Below are 14,761 nucleotides of genomic sequence, written 5' to 3' on the forward strand. Positions count from 1 at the left end.
GCGTGAGCAACCAAGACCCAACACAGCCAAAAAAAAAAAAAGACACATATACCCCGATGTTCATTGCAGGACTATTTATAATAGCCAGGACATGGAAACAAACTAAATGTCCACCAACAGATGAATGGATAAAGAAGATGTGGTACATATATACAATGGAATATTACTCAGCCATAAAAAGAAATGAAATTGGGTCATTTGTAGAGATGTGGATGGACATAGGGTCTGTCATACAGAGTGAAGCAAGACAGAAAGAGAAAAACAAATATCATATATTAATGCATATATGTGGAATCTAGAAAAATGGTACAGATGAACCTATTTGCAGGGTAGGAATAGAGAGGCAGATGTAGAGAACGGACGTGTGGACACAGGGTGGGAAGGGGAGGGTGGGATGAATTGGGAGATTAGGTTTGACATAAATACACTACCAGGTGTAAAACAGATAGCTGCTGGGAACCTGCTGTATAGCACAGGGAGCTCAGCTTGGTGCTCTGTGATGGCCTAGTTGGGTGGCATGGTGGGGGGAAAGGAGGTACAGGAGGGAGGGGATGTGTGTATGCACATGGTTGATTCACTTTGCTGTGCAGCAGAAATTAACGCAACGTTGTAAAGCAATTATACTCCAATAAAAAAAAATTATTGTGAGACAACCAGAAAAAAAAAAGTTAACAAAGGAATTCCAATACCAGATTAGGAAACTGATAGTTACCAAATGTTATTTTTTCCAATAAACAAGTTGTATTTTATATTAAGACATTTAAAAAATAAATTTAACACCAATAATAGCAAAAAAAAATCAACTATACTTCAATAAAATATATATAAATGAATAAATAAAAATTAAAAAAATAGCTGACATTTATTGTGCACCAACTATATGCTGGGCACTGTTCTAAGCAATTTCCATGGACGAACCAATTTAATCCCTGCCAACTACCTATAACATAGGTGCTATTGTTTATCCATTTTACAGATAAAGAAACTGAGTCACACAGAAGTATATGGCCTATAAATTATGTGACTGAAAAATGTAATACTAAATTTCATGTCTCAATGAATTCCATCTCTGCCAACTGGATTTTAACTAGGAATCTCTATCTCAAGAAATAAAATTCAGAATTACTATGGATAAAGTATTGTCTCAAAAGCAAAAACGGAAGTATATTAGAATCTTTGGTGCACTTATATATTCAGAAGTATCTTTACAACAATACTTAACAATTAAGAGGCTTGACAATCATAAACATTGAGGATTTCAAGTTTCACTGTAGAATAAACATTTCTGTTTAAACGATGGCAAATTACTTAATAGAGAACATCTAAGAACAAACATACTGTGCATGACACTCTCTACTAATATAAAGTTTTAAAAGAACATAGTGCCCCCCTTTGATCCACACATAATATTTACTTTCAGTCTCTTTCACAAATTCCAATGCATCTTTCTTCTATAAGTGTTCTCTAGTGACTACAAATGTCAGTCAAGCACAAACATCTGTTTGTATACAGAATCTAGTTCCCTCAGCAACAGTTTTCCTATGTTAGATAAAGGCTACTCCATTTTACCAGTTATTATTTAGGGCAAAAACCCCTTAGCATCTCTCACACCCAACAGCAAATTCTGACATCTCTACATTTAAATATGTCCTGAATCTGACCACTTCTGACTGACTCTACCACTCTTACCCTAGTCCAAGCCACCATCATCTTTCATGTGGATCTTGTTTTAGCCACCTCTGTTATATGCCAGCAACTGGGACTAACTGCAATTACCTGTGCAATCCTTAGCTAAATGGAATTATGTATTATTATCACCAATTGATTGTCCATTATCTGTCAGTTTTTGGAAACAAATTTAACCAAAAATAGAAATGTTCTGATTTCAATGGTTAAGATCTAAAACAATTAGAGAAAGAGCATCCTTGACCTTCAAAGAAACAGCTTAACAAGTCACACCTGTACTGTAAAATCATGTTTAGTCAGAAGCTCCAGTTATATCATCATTTCTCAAGACGGTTAATGTTGTTTAGACAGAAATGACACAGCTTTATTAACTTTCAAACAAATCATATAAAACCCAACACTAACTTCCGTGGTCTTTCTTATAAACTGTGATATATTTCTCTAGCAAATCTTAACTATTTATTAGCAGACTGCATGCTGACTAAATTTTAGCACATTCCTTTCATTTAACTAGTCAGGTTAATGTTATGCTGCATGGGTACAGACTGAAAGAGCTATGGAATGCATATGCATTAGGAAAACAATTTATGTTCCATACAGAATCAATGTTAAATGTAATGTAAGGACTGATCAATTCTGCAAAATTAGAGATGGTGATATAAGCATCTGGTTTCAGTCAATGAAGGTTAGAAAGGGGCTGAGCAATGAAGAAACACTGAGAAAAATCAATCCTAATTATACATTTATAAATTACTACTAACCTACCAGTAATACTTTGTGAAAAGAATATTTCAGCTTTTGTCTTGGGATAAGAGTAATATTCAAATTTTAATAATCGGATGACTCCAAATAAGTGACAAAAAAACAGTCATCAGCAGGAGTTCTCCCTACTGGTCAGGGCTGTGCAGAGGTTGCCATGGGTTTATTTGTTTAAAATATATTTTTGGTAAAAGCATGGAAAGAAAAGTTGTTTTGCTATTTACTTGTGTTTTTCATTTCTATTTACATTGTAAAGAAGGAATGAGGAAGATGTAAACGAAGACACTATGAAGGAGAATCAAAGATTAAAAAAAATAAGGGAAGTCTGAAAGAGTATGAATGAGAACAGAAGAGGGAAGAATGAGAGAGCTGGGAGACTGGGAGGAAATTTAATGCTAGAGAGGAAGATGTATGGGCTGTCATATGAAGGAGACAAATACAGAAACATTTAGGTTAATGAAATAGCTTCCACAGGACTGGAATTCAACAACTGGATGCGCTGCCTTGGGAAGCAGTGCTTTCTACTGTAGCAGTTTTCTAATGGAGGTTGGATGTTTCAGAATGAATTCTATGAGTCACAAACTAGACTAGATGATGGCAAAGAAACTCTCTGAACTTGGTTATTCTAAAAACATAAAGTCCATAATTTCTAGTTTCTTTCTCCCCAGTCAATCCACATAGGTCCTTGATTTTAACTTTTTATTAACAGTTATTTCAGAATAGGGTTTTAATATAAAGGAGACACCCATGAGCCTGTTCAGAATACAAATCTGTTTTTAATATTTATAAGTATTAAAATCTAGAAATTTGGGCTTCCCTGGTGGCGCAGTGGTTGGGAGTCAGCCTGCCGGTGCAGGGGGCATGGGTTCGTGCCCCGGTCCGGGAGGATCCCACATGCCGCGGAGCGGCTGGGTCCGTGGGCCATGGCCACTGGGCCTGCGCGTCCGGAGCCTGTGCTCCGCAGCAGGAGAGGCCGCAGCGGTGAGAGGCCTGCGAACTGCAAAAAAAAAAAAAAAAAAAAAAAAAAATCTATAAATTTTACTACAGACCCCTCACTACCAGTCACTCCTATTTTCTTTCTTTCAGTATACCATCACCCAGAAACATGGCAAATCCAGTTTCTAGATGGCAGTCATAGGATGTGTTCGAAATGAAGAGACAAAGAATATTCACCGAATACTGGAGCTTTCCCTACTGGTCTGGGCTGTGCAGAAGTAGCCAAGAGCAGGGCTACCCAAATGAAAATGAATAAAACCTGGTTGATTTCCATTCTTTTATTATCAAGATCATCAAACTGCAGAAAACTCTTCATGAGAAAATGCCCTAATAACTAAAAATAGATCCAATTTATTGAGTGTATACTATATCCAGATAATGTGCAAATCACTTTATGTTTGACACTTGGCTAAAAGTCAGAACATGGCATGACAGAATTTTAGAGCAGCACAGTACTTTATAGAGATCTAGTTCAACTCTCACATTACAGATGATAGGCCCGAGACCAAGAATGTTAAATGATTCCTCCAAGGTTTCAGAGTTAGGTGGTGGCAGTGAGAACACAAACTCACAACTCTAAAAAGACGAACCTTTAACTTCCAATTAGCATTAATGTCAGCCTCCTAATCACTGATATTTCTCCTGACTGCTAAGGCTGGAAGAGACACAAAGTAGAAATTTTAAGTCCTAATATGAGAGAAAGGAATGCAATTTCTCCAAACTCATTAAAAATGTAAAAACAAGGTGAGCAGACAATCATAAACACCTGTCAGATAAGTAGACTGCAAGAGCTCGTCTAACAGGCACATCAAAAAATACAGTTCGGGGGCTTCCCTGGTAGCGCAGTGGTTGGGAGTCCGCCTGCCGATGCAGGGGACGCGGGTTTGTGCCCCGGTCCGGAGAATCCTACGTGTCGCGGAGCGGCTGGGCCCATGGGCCATGGCCGCTGGGCCTGCACGTCCGGAGCCTATACTCCGCAGCGGGAGAGGCCCGCGTACCGCAGGGAAAAAAAAAAAATACAGTTCTTACAAAGTATACAACTTCAGGAAAACTTTAAATATAAGGTGGCATTTTAAAATAAAAGAGATAGTGGAAATAACTGACATCTCCCAGCTTGGATTAGGGTGGCTCTACCAAGTTAGCAATGTGAGCTTATACAAGCCTCTTATCCTCTTCCAGCCTCAGTTCCTCAAAATTGAGATACATCTTATAAGAGCATTTAAGAATCAAGTGTAAAACAAATATTGCAGCATATACTGCCTGGCACATAGTAAGCATTCATGCTGTTGCTATCACAACAAAGCTGCTCCTAACTTCCCAATTTATCTGTATGAACTTCTCAAATGTTAAAAAAATCTGCATCCTGCAGATAAGAGTAACTTTTACAGGCTAAAATAAAGTTAAAACAAAATAAATTTTAATAAAACCTACATCTCTTATGATAGAGACCAAACCAAGACCCTGTTTTTCTCTTAGTATGGGAGCAGCAGAGCTAGAATCCTTGTCCTCGTTAATCCTCTTCCAATTCTCATTCTTTTTTGTTTTGTTTTGTTTTAAAATTTTATATTTTAATAGGATTTTCTTTTTTATAAATTTATTTATTTATTTATTTTTAGCTGAGTTGGGTCTTCATTGCTCCGCACAGGCTTTCTCTAGTTGTGGAGAGCAGGGGCTACTCTTCGTTGGGGTGCGTGGGCTTCTCATTGTGGTGGCTTCTCTTGTTGCAGAGCAAGGGCTCTAGGTGCACAGGCTTCAGTAGTTGTGGCATGTGGGCTCAAGAGTTATAGCACACGGGCTTAGCTGCTCCGCGGCATGTGGGATCTTCCCGGACCAGGGCTCGAACCCATGTCCCCTGCATTGGCAGGAGGATTCTTAACCACTGCACCACCAGGGAAGCCCTCTCATTCTTTTTTTTTTTTCGATTCTCATTCTTAGTCTGAGTTCATATTCTCGGTTCACTTTCATCTACTGCCTATACCTAAAACACACCTCAGGAAGGCCCAGAAGAGACAGACATTTATGTTCATTTGTCCTTACATAAAAATAAGTGTTGGTAGAGTTAAGTGATATGAAAACTGAAGTCTGTGGGAATTTAAATAAATAGAGGCTGTGATTCTTTTTCTTGGACCACACAGAATCGAAGGCTCCAAAAACATACAAAACACAAATATAAAAACCACAGTCTTTCGCTTGTTTTTATTTCCAAATAGTCTCCACATAAAATTCTCATATGATTTACTGAACTTTACTTTTAAAACTGCCTATAGCAGAATAAGCAATAATTATTTACCCATTCTCTGACATTAAAGATAACAATTTATTTGCTAACGCTTTTATAACCCAATCAAATGAAAGCATTTTCTAGGTAATGACAGAGAGAAAATCTCTTTCAGCACCCTGTCACCTTGCAGCTGAATTAAGAGCCAACAGTACTGTACCACAGTTTTAGGTTAAGAGGCCAATGAAGCTGAAGGCAGTCCCTAGACACACCAAGAGTGTGTAGGAGCTGCTATAAAACAGATGACAGAGGTATCTTTCCAACTTATTTATGACAAAAGCACTCAGTCTGTACCTTATTAGCCTCAATCTTCCTTCACAAAATCCCAAAGTAAGGTACTGGAATTACAGTTATAGAGATGTGTAACCTGAAGGACTGCCATGGATAACAGGTCAACAGTTTTAAATAATGGTAAGATTCTCAGGTAAAAAGGCACTGGGCCACTTCTATGTGGCAACAGATATCAATGGGCAGGCAGGCACTTTACAGAAGAAATGTCTGTGATTTTTTTTTTTAAAGTCTACTTTTTATTAAAGTACAGAAGAGTGTACAAATCATATATATGAGTGATGAATTTTCAGGAAGTGAACACACCCATGTAACTAGCCTCCAGATCAAGAAATATAATATCACCAAATGTGGGAAGTTCCCTCTTTGTACCCCCTCCTTGTCACTACCCAACCCCAAGAGAAGACAGAAAAGTTCAAGATCCTTCACTATTGTTAAAAAACAAAGAAAGAAAGAAACAAACACCAGGATATAAAATAGCTTGGCAACATATCTTTGACTTTCAGAGTCTACAGTTAGGATATGCCTGCCTTTATTGCCACTCCAGATATGTTGTGAGCCAAGGTGCATAGAAAGAGAGGATGAAGGAACTAGCTTCCAATGAGTTCCATTTTAAATGTCAGATACTGAGTCAGGCAGCACCCTGGGAGGTAGGGTGTTAGCTCCATTTTACAGATGAGGGTCAAGAGGATAAGCAACTTTCCCAATGTCACATGGCAACAAGTAGAGCTAGGACTCAAAACCAGGGCAATTTATTAGCAGCCTCATCCTCATCTACTACCTCAAAGGTTCTCAAGTTACATTCTGCCAGTTACTGGGTTCCCTGGACACATTCCAGGGACTCTAGAGGGGGACCAGAATAATCCCTACCCCTGCTTCACCCAGAGCAGCGCCCCTTTAAGCTATTTTATACATTAAGGTTCTGTATAAATTTCAAACGAAGACAGGATTTCACATTTTTAAAAACTGCCTATACGTCAGAGAAAACAGATAGCAAGTTCTAGAATCTTCTGTTTTCATCATTCTGTGTTAACACTAGCAACAATTTTTCTCTTCTTGATAGGTAACAGATGCACATGATACAAAATTCAAAAGGTATAAAAGATAAACAATGAAAAGTAATCACTCAAGGAGTTTTAGAACTGATTTCAGGTTAAAAGACACTGGGGAAAACCAAAACCACTTGGAGTTCTGCTTCCCACTGTGAGTAACCTTAATCAGATACACATATTAAATGTTCATGAGCACCACTGTTACACAAGTTTAGCATGTCAGGGCTAGAGGCCTCAGAGGTTATCCAAACAGGGGTAGGACATCCGTAAGCCTCTGTGCTGCCAGGATCTTAAGCCTCCAAGGACCACTTACTGGGTTACTGCCACCCAAGAGTTACCACTGCTCCTTGGCCCTTGTCTAGTCAGTCATCAGGACCACCCAGTAGAACCATTATTATTCTTTTCTTCCTCAGTTTTTTCTTTTCCAGGCAAAATGGTTACTAACTTCTTCTGGTTCTGGCAGATTTTATTTTTCAACTTAATCATCTTTATGGGTGATGTGGAAATTCTTTTCCCAGTGCTGGGCTGTATTTGTGGAGAACTTCTGCTTAGGAAGATGGTTTAAGTCTTCACCCTCCCTTTCATTAACCAACTATTTGAAAAGACATCAAGTCAATTAATTTTCTCAGAGTCTCAGTTTCTTCAAATGTAATAAGAATTTTACCCAGGTGAGTGTAAGAAAACCATTTTTTATAAAATTGTTACTTTTTAAAAAACAAAATTAAAAACAAACAAATAAAAACAATGTTCAATTATATTTTGTAAGACCCCCTTATAGATGTTTGAATTACACGGGAAAAAATGCAACATTTTCCCCCAATGTTCTCCTTTTAGGAAAAAGGAGGTAAACTACAAGAAATAAGCTGACATTAGGAATCTGTCATGATTTTTTTTTTTAAAGAGAAGCAAAATACACATGCACAAAGTGCCAAAAGACATGCATACCCAAAACTCCCCTAAGAGACTGCCAGTGCAAGCTCTGGGGTCAGATTCCAGCCCAATTTTCCAGATAACAGTTCTCTATGAGAACTTTTAAAATTACTGCCATAAGGGACTATGGATCTTAAATCATTGATGAAAATCTAACCATTTTCTCTATGCTCTAGGTCATAATGCAGGAAAAGTGCCCTGAAACACTTTAGAGAACTAAAACAATGTTCTTGTTAGCCAGATAATTCAATTAACTTGAAGCAGCACTGTGGTAGAGCTTTTAGTGTTAAAGTACTTTAGAGCTATTATTTACTGAAGGCATACACATATCAAGCACCATACTAAGTGCCGTATAAGCACTTTCCCATTTAATTCTCACAACAATTTCTATGAGAAAACGCACTTAAGAGAGGTTAGCAATTAATGCACCAGGAATCTCAACTACGCCTGACTACAAAGCCCATGTGCTCAATCACTGACATAAAACTCACTAGAAACAATCTATCTGAGCAACAAATTATGACACCTTTATCAACAGACTATATTTTTGTTCATACACAAATACAAACATATGCACATATAAACTCACACACCAAAATGTTTTTCTTCAAGTAACATTATTTATAATAATCAAATTAACATTTTAGAGAAGACAATTCTTAGCCTCAACTAATCTATAATTTTATTTAAAGCAAATCATATAAAAAAAACTAATTGTTCCATTAATTGTCAAATAGTTATTCTTCAAATATAATGTAGCTGAACAGCACTTTTTATAAAACAATTCTTATATTCATTTAAAGCCATGTTAGCTTGCTTTAGAAAGATTGACCAATCATGTTCTCTGACATGACAAGATCTCTTTTTCCTTCACTTCTTTGCATACACTGTTCCTTCTGTCCAGAATGCTTTCCCCAGCTTGTGTAGCTGGCAAACTCACATTCTTCCTTCAAATCCCTGCAAGTATATTCTCCTGTGAATCCCCCAGGCAGAGGCAGATGTAAGTGCTCCTTCCTCTGCACTGCCACTGTTCCCCTTTAAGTACAGGTGCTGCTAAAGCAGACTGCAATTATCTGTTTATACATCTATTTTCCCTCAAGACTAATAGATGTTCAAGGACAGAAACCATGCATTTTCATCTATGTATTTCCCGGTCCCTAATGCAGAATCTAGCACAACACAGTTGGAGTTCATTACTTAATAAATTACCTAGTTAATATAAACCAACAAATTGTAAACATTTAAAAATCTTTCCAGAGACCATTAACATGTATTATTCTACTTTAACGTACAGGCTCTAGTTTTCAAACAGGCAGAGTAGGAGCTATTTTTTGAAGCTCTCCATTTGACAACTAAATGCAATGTACAAAACACTGTGGTGGGTAATGTGGAGGTCAAAAAATCAGGGGCCCCACTTCACTGGTGATCACACTACGGTAGAGTACAGACAACTTTATAATTGTTTTAACATCCTGTTCAATAAGAACAATGATAGAAATGAGAAGTGCTCTAGAAAAGACAAAGTAGAAGGGCTAATTATGATTAAGAAGATTGGAGGGCTTCCCTGGTGGCACAGTGGTTGAGAGTCCGCCTGCCGATGCAGGGGACATGGGTTCGTGCCCTGGTCCGGGAAGATCCCACATGCCGCGGAGCGGCTGGGCCAGTGAGACATGCCTGCTGAACCTGCGTGTCCAGAGCCTGTGCTCCGCAATGGGAGAGGCCACAACAGTGAGAGGCCTGCAAACCGCGAAAAAAAAAAAAAAATATATATATATATAAAAATATATATGAAATAATACCAATAATATCAGCTGACACCTAGTCAGTGCCACATTCTCTAAAAGTGCTTTCACATGTATTTACTCATTTAATCCTTACAATGACCCTATGAGATAGGCACAATTAGCCCTATTTTATAGATGAGGAAACTCAGGCACAGAAAGGTGAAATAATTTGTCAGAGGTGATAAAGTGCCAGAGCCAGATTCAGATCTTGCCATCTGGCTCTAGAGTCTGGGCTCTTAACCACTGTCTTTGTGCGCGCGCGCGCGCGCGCACACACACACACACACACACACACACTTTTATATTAATTTAAATAGTGTATGTATAATCTAGTGAATGAAAAAACATTTTCTCTACTATGTAACAATGACTTAAAAATTTTTTTTAATGTGGAAAAACTACCGACATAAAAATTACCATCTTAACCACCTTTAAGTGTACAGTTCAGTAGTGTTAAGTAAGCACATTCACACTGTTGTGCAACCTATCTCCAGAACTCTTTTTAATGCCTGGAAATTATTCTATTTCGTTGATAGTCATATAAAATTTAAACACTGGACAAGACTAAATTTGAGTGTTTAAGACTGAAGTAGACATGGATAATAAAACTATAAAAAGACACAAGGAAGGGATTACTATAAAAACTGAGAAAATTATTACTTTTGAAGGGAGGGAAAAGGTCATAATTAGATGTACACATGGAGGGGGCTACTGGGGTAACTGTTACATTTTTATTTTATTTTTTTTACCTGGATGGTTATAAGGGTGTTATTAGCCTTCTAATAATTAAGCTACATATTTTTTGATGTAGATTTGGTGTGTACTTTACCATAAAAAGGTTAAAAGAAAAACAGTCTAGGTTAATGCATTCTTTGAGTAGTTTGAAAATAAATTTTCCTCTAGTGAAGAGACTATACACATGACTGAAAATTATGTTACAAAATCAAGACAAATATTTATAGAAAAGTGGGAAATAATGTTACTCCCAGAGAGTTTAATAATGTTCTAAAAATATGTATCCTATGATAACGTAAAGTAATTTTTACATATAATCTGAAAGATAATTAAGAAAAAAGAGGTAAGATATTTGGATCAATCAATTAATAGAAAATATACCTTATTATAGTAAATATTTTTTTTGAGGACCAATAAATGAGGAATTCATGTACAACCTTAAAATTAAGACTAACTTTCTTTATAGCAATTACATTTAATAAACACAAAGTCACAGAGTACAACTTTTAAAAAATGAAAGACATTGAACTACTAAACTATTTAAAATCATTATGCACAAACATGACAAATAGAGCCTGAGAGTTTTGGGGAAAGTACTAACCAGTTACTGCCAGCAGCTGTGAAACTCTCACCTCCATTTCCTCCCGATGAGACCTGTCTCTATCTTCAAATTCACGTGTCCTTCTCCGGGCCTCTTCAAAGGCCTGTTGTGCTAATGCATCCTCCTGCTGTCATAAGAATATACGAAATAGATATTTTAATTTTGATTTATAATAAAAAAAAATTGGGGGGTGTCTTATTTTTTGAAAGAAATGAACAGCAGAGTATTTCTCAAACATCAAAGCCATAAAAAAAGTCAGAGCAACTTCTAAAAGAAAACTTCAGTATTTTCATGTTCTATTATAACACCTTGGAAATAGTAATCGTGTTCAGTCATATTCTAACAACTGAAAATGCTCTTCCCTTTCTGTCCTTACCTCATCCTCTTCACCAAAGTAAAATCCTGATCAAGTCAATATTTAAAACATAGAAGTATAAGGAAAAAGAAATTATTAAATACTTCTACAGTGTGGGGATAAGACAGGCCAGGCGCTCTAAGAATGACACTGAAGCCAGAAATATAAAAGAGAATATTAACATAATCGACTGTACAAATGTTAGAAACTTCTAGACAACAAAAAGAAAATTCCAAGGGATATTATCAACAAAAATTTATTTGTAACATATAACATATCTATGCTAATCCTTTCCCAACTAATGGATAAAGATCTGAAGGAAACCCAGATACTTCAAACTTCTTGTGTCTAAAAGGTAACCAATTTAAACTTTCCCTTTACACTTCTTTAGTCTGGATGGTGGCACTACTCACTCATTTTGGTCAAGAACCAGAGCTGCCTTTGACACTTCACTCTCCCCATCTCCATAGAGCCAATCAACCACCAAATCCTATCCATCTGACCTCCTATTTTTTGAATCTTTAGGCTCCTTTTCATTCCTACATTTTCCTAGTTCAGGATCCTAAGATCTTTCACCCAAATTACTGCAAAGTCTCTTCCTGTTTCCATTCTGTCATCCCCCAATCCAAAACACAGCCATCAGAGCGTGCCTTCTAAAGCACAATCTGACCACAATACTCCCCAACTTAAGGCTCCCTCATTGTCTACAGCACAGGATGCTCAAGTGTGTGATCGGCAGTCACGCACTTCTCAACACTAGGATTTTCAATGGCACACTTGAAGAAACTAAAATATCAAAAACAATGCCAAAAAAGTCAATATTCACTGTCCTAGTTTCATTACAGCAAGGGGTGGCCAGGTAACTATGTTCTAGCCAATGATATAGAAGTGTAAGTCAATGAATGGGCCTTCTGAGAAAGTCATTTAAGAGACATGTCACCTTTCCTTCTTCCTGGGAACCGATGCAATGACCAGCGATACAGCAACCATCTTGCAAACATAATACTGGGGATGTTGCCACACACTGAGCATAGTACAGCAGGAAAATGAAAAGAGCCACAGCCCCTGATAATATAATTGCCTGAACTGCATACTGTTGATATCTTATTCTGTGTGATAAATCCTTTATTTGGCTCTGTTAGTAGGGTTGTTTGATACTTGCAATTTTCACTGACACAAGGTCTACAACTTAAACAAAAGTGAAAGGTGTGATCAAGTCTCCATTCTTATGTTGCATTTACTAGCTCTGTGACCCAGGGCAAGGTATTTCATTTTCTAAGCCTCAGTAAACTCACATGTAAAATGCACGTAGTAATAATACTTACGTCTCAAGATTAAATGAGATAACGTATAAAAATGCTTAAGTGCACTACCTGACAACATTCAATAAATGCTATTATTTTATAAGCATTTGTGAACATGTAAAATTTACACGTGACTAAACATTACTATAAATAGCAACTGTATTCTCAGAATGTACTACATAAGCCAGAGGCACCTGCAAAAGAACACTGTTCCCAAATGCCAAGGACTTTCTCTTATTTGATTAGATATCAACCAGGACAGGTCTGCTGTTAACAGGATATCCCTTCTGTCCTGTGCATTCATTCACTTTTTCATTTATTCCACAAATATTCCGTGAGTCTTTATTACGCCCAAGTCACTGTGCTGGGTGCCATGCATACAATGTGTGGGAGCAAATGGTGCTTTTCCTTATAGTTTCTGGTCTAGAGGGGCAGGTGGACAATGAACAAATAATTACAAAAATCAATATATAATTATCAGTGTGACTTAGTAAAGGATTACAAGATGAAATGAGAGCATATAACACAAGATGTAATCTAACTCCCTAAGGAAGTTATTAGCCACTCATGTGTATCTAGCAATGATCATAGATTTTTACCTTATTAAAATTTAAAAAAGTATTATTACTAATATTTGAAGTAAAATAAGCTAAGAGAGATTTGGTAGCTCTCTATTCTCTAATTCCAGCTTCTATCTTGGTCTTTTCTAGTAAGATGTGAAATGTATGTGCAATGAACAGAGTCTGCACTTTAAATGGTTAAATCTGAAAGATGATCAGTGATCCAGTGTTATCCTGATCCTTTCCTGTTGCGAACTTAAGTAACACCTCCCTTTCAAGGACAGCATAAAGGGTACTTACTGATAAAACTATACACTCACCCACAAAGTGTGTGCTCAAATGGATAGGGACAAATAACCCTATCCAGACTCAGGTGGTGGGAGGCTTTCAGCACTCCAGTCCCCACCAGCTACTTGTTATACTAGCCTGTTACTCCACGGTCTATACCACAGTCTGCACAAAGTAGTCAGGTGGGGTCATCATAAAAGGTGGCTGGGTGTTTGTGAAACCCATGTGGTAAATAAAGACCTAGCAGTGCTCTCATAGAGCATATATATACACTATTCTTAACCATTCTTGCTACACTGATTTTGTCTTTATTGTATTGCTAAATTTACAATTTTATTTATTTTACAGTTTGGTAATACTTACCTTTCTGTGCAATGAATTTAAAAAATAGAAGTATATATTTAATGAAAAATTAAGAATCAAATTCGTTTTCAAGAAAGCTGATGATGAATGCATAATTTGTACAAAATAACAACATTTCCTATTCTCTGTGGGGACCAAAATGATATCACTGATCACATGAAAACCAAAAGAAATAAATCTGCTGAAGAAGCATCAACATATACTTCAAAGGCGACAATTTAACATGTGCAGCTGCAAACGGTACATTTAACACCATTCTGTAAAACATAACTTTTTATTTACATCAAACGACTCTTCTAAATTTTCACTCACATTCTCATCAACATACAAAAAGCAAAGCTGTTCATATGTTGGCTTTGCTGACAGAAAAACCCTGCAAAAAGCTAAAGGATACCAATTTTACATCAGTGTCATTAGGTACTTCAAATAGAAAATCTGTTCAACCCAATACGGTTCAATTTTTCTCATCATATTATAGAATCAAAATAGAACTTTTGGAAGGTCATTATATTGAAGGTGAAACATATTTTTGTGACTGCTAATTTAAAAAGTACAAAAATGAAGATAAAGTTATTGGTTCTTAAACTGATAATACAAATACAAATGTTGGTGGAGCAAACATTTAAACACCGTATAAGAAATAACATTCTCAGTGAATTTTTAAAACTATGAAATAGAAATTTACTAGTAATTAGTTGTGGTACACATGAAATTCATAATTGTTATCCAAACAATTCTTATCCAAAGTACTGAGGTATTCTACCAATCATTTAGACATTAGA

At 36.7% G+C, this 14,761-nt stretch overlaps 1 protein-coding gene across 2 annotated transcripts in view; it reads right to left on the reverse strand.

Moving 5' to 3' along the window:
* CBFB (core-binding factor subunit beta) overlaps positions 1-14,761 on the reverse strand; it is a 60,389-nt gene that overhangs the window by 5,044 nt on the left and 40,584 nt on the right. Inside the window, exon 5 of one of the 2 annotated variants that reach the window (XM_004280876.4) lies at positions 11,141-11,236. In XM_004280876.4, coding sequence (XP_004280924.1) covers positions 11,141-11,236 — 96 coding nt within the window. Of the gene's footprint in view, positions 1-11,109; positions 11,237-14,761 lie in introns of both variants that reach the window. The other variant, XM_004280877.4, reaches the window with a different exon arrangement.

Source organism: Orcinus orca, chromosome 20 (assembly GCF_937001465.1).
Source record: "Orcinus orca chromosome 20, mOrcOrc1.1, whole genome shotgun sequence".
Lineage (NCBI taxonomy): Eukaryota > Metazoa > Chordata > Mammalia > Artiodactyla > Delphinidae > Orcinus > Orcinus orca.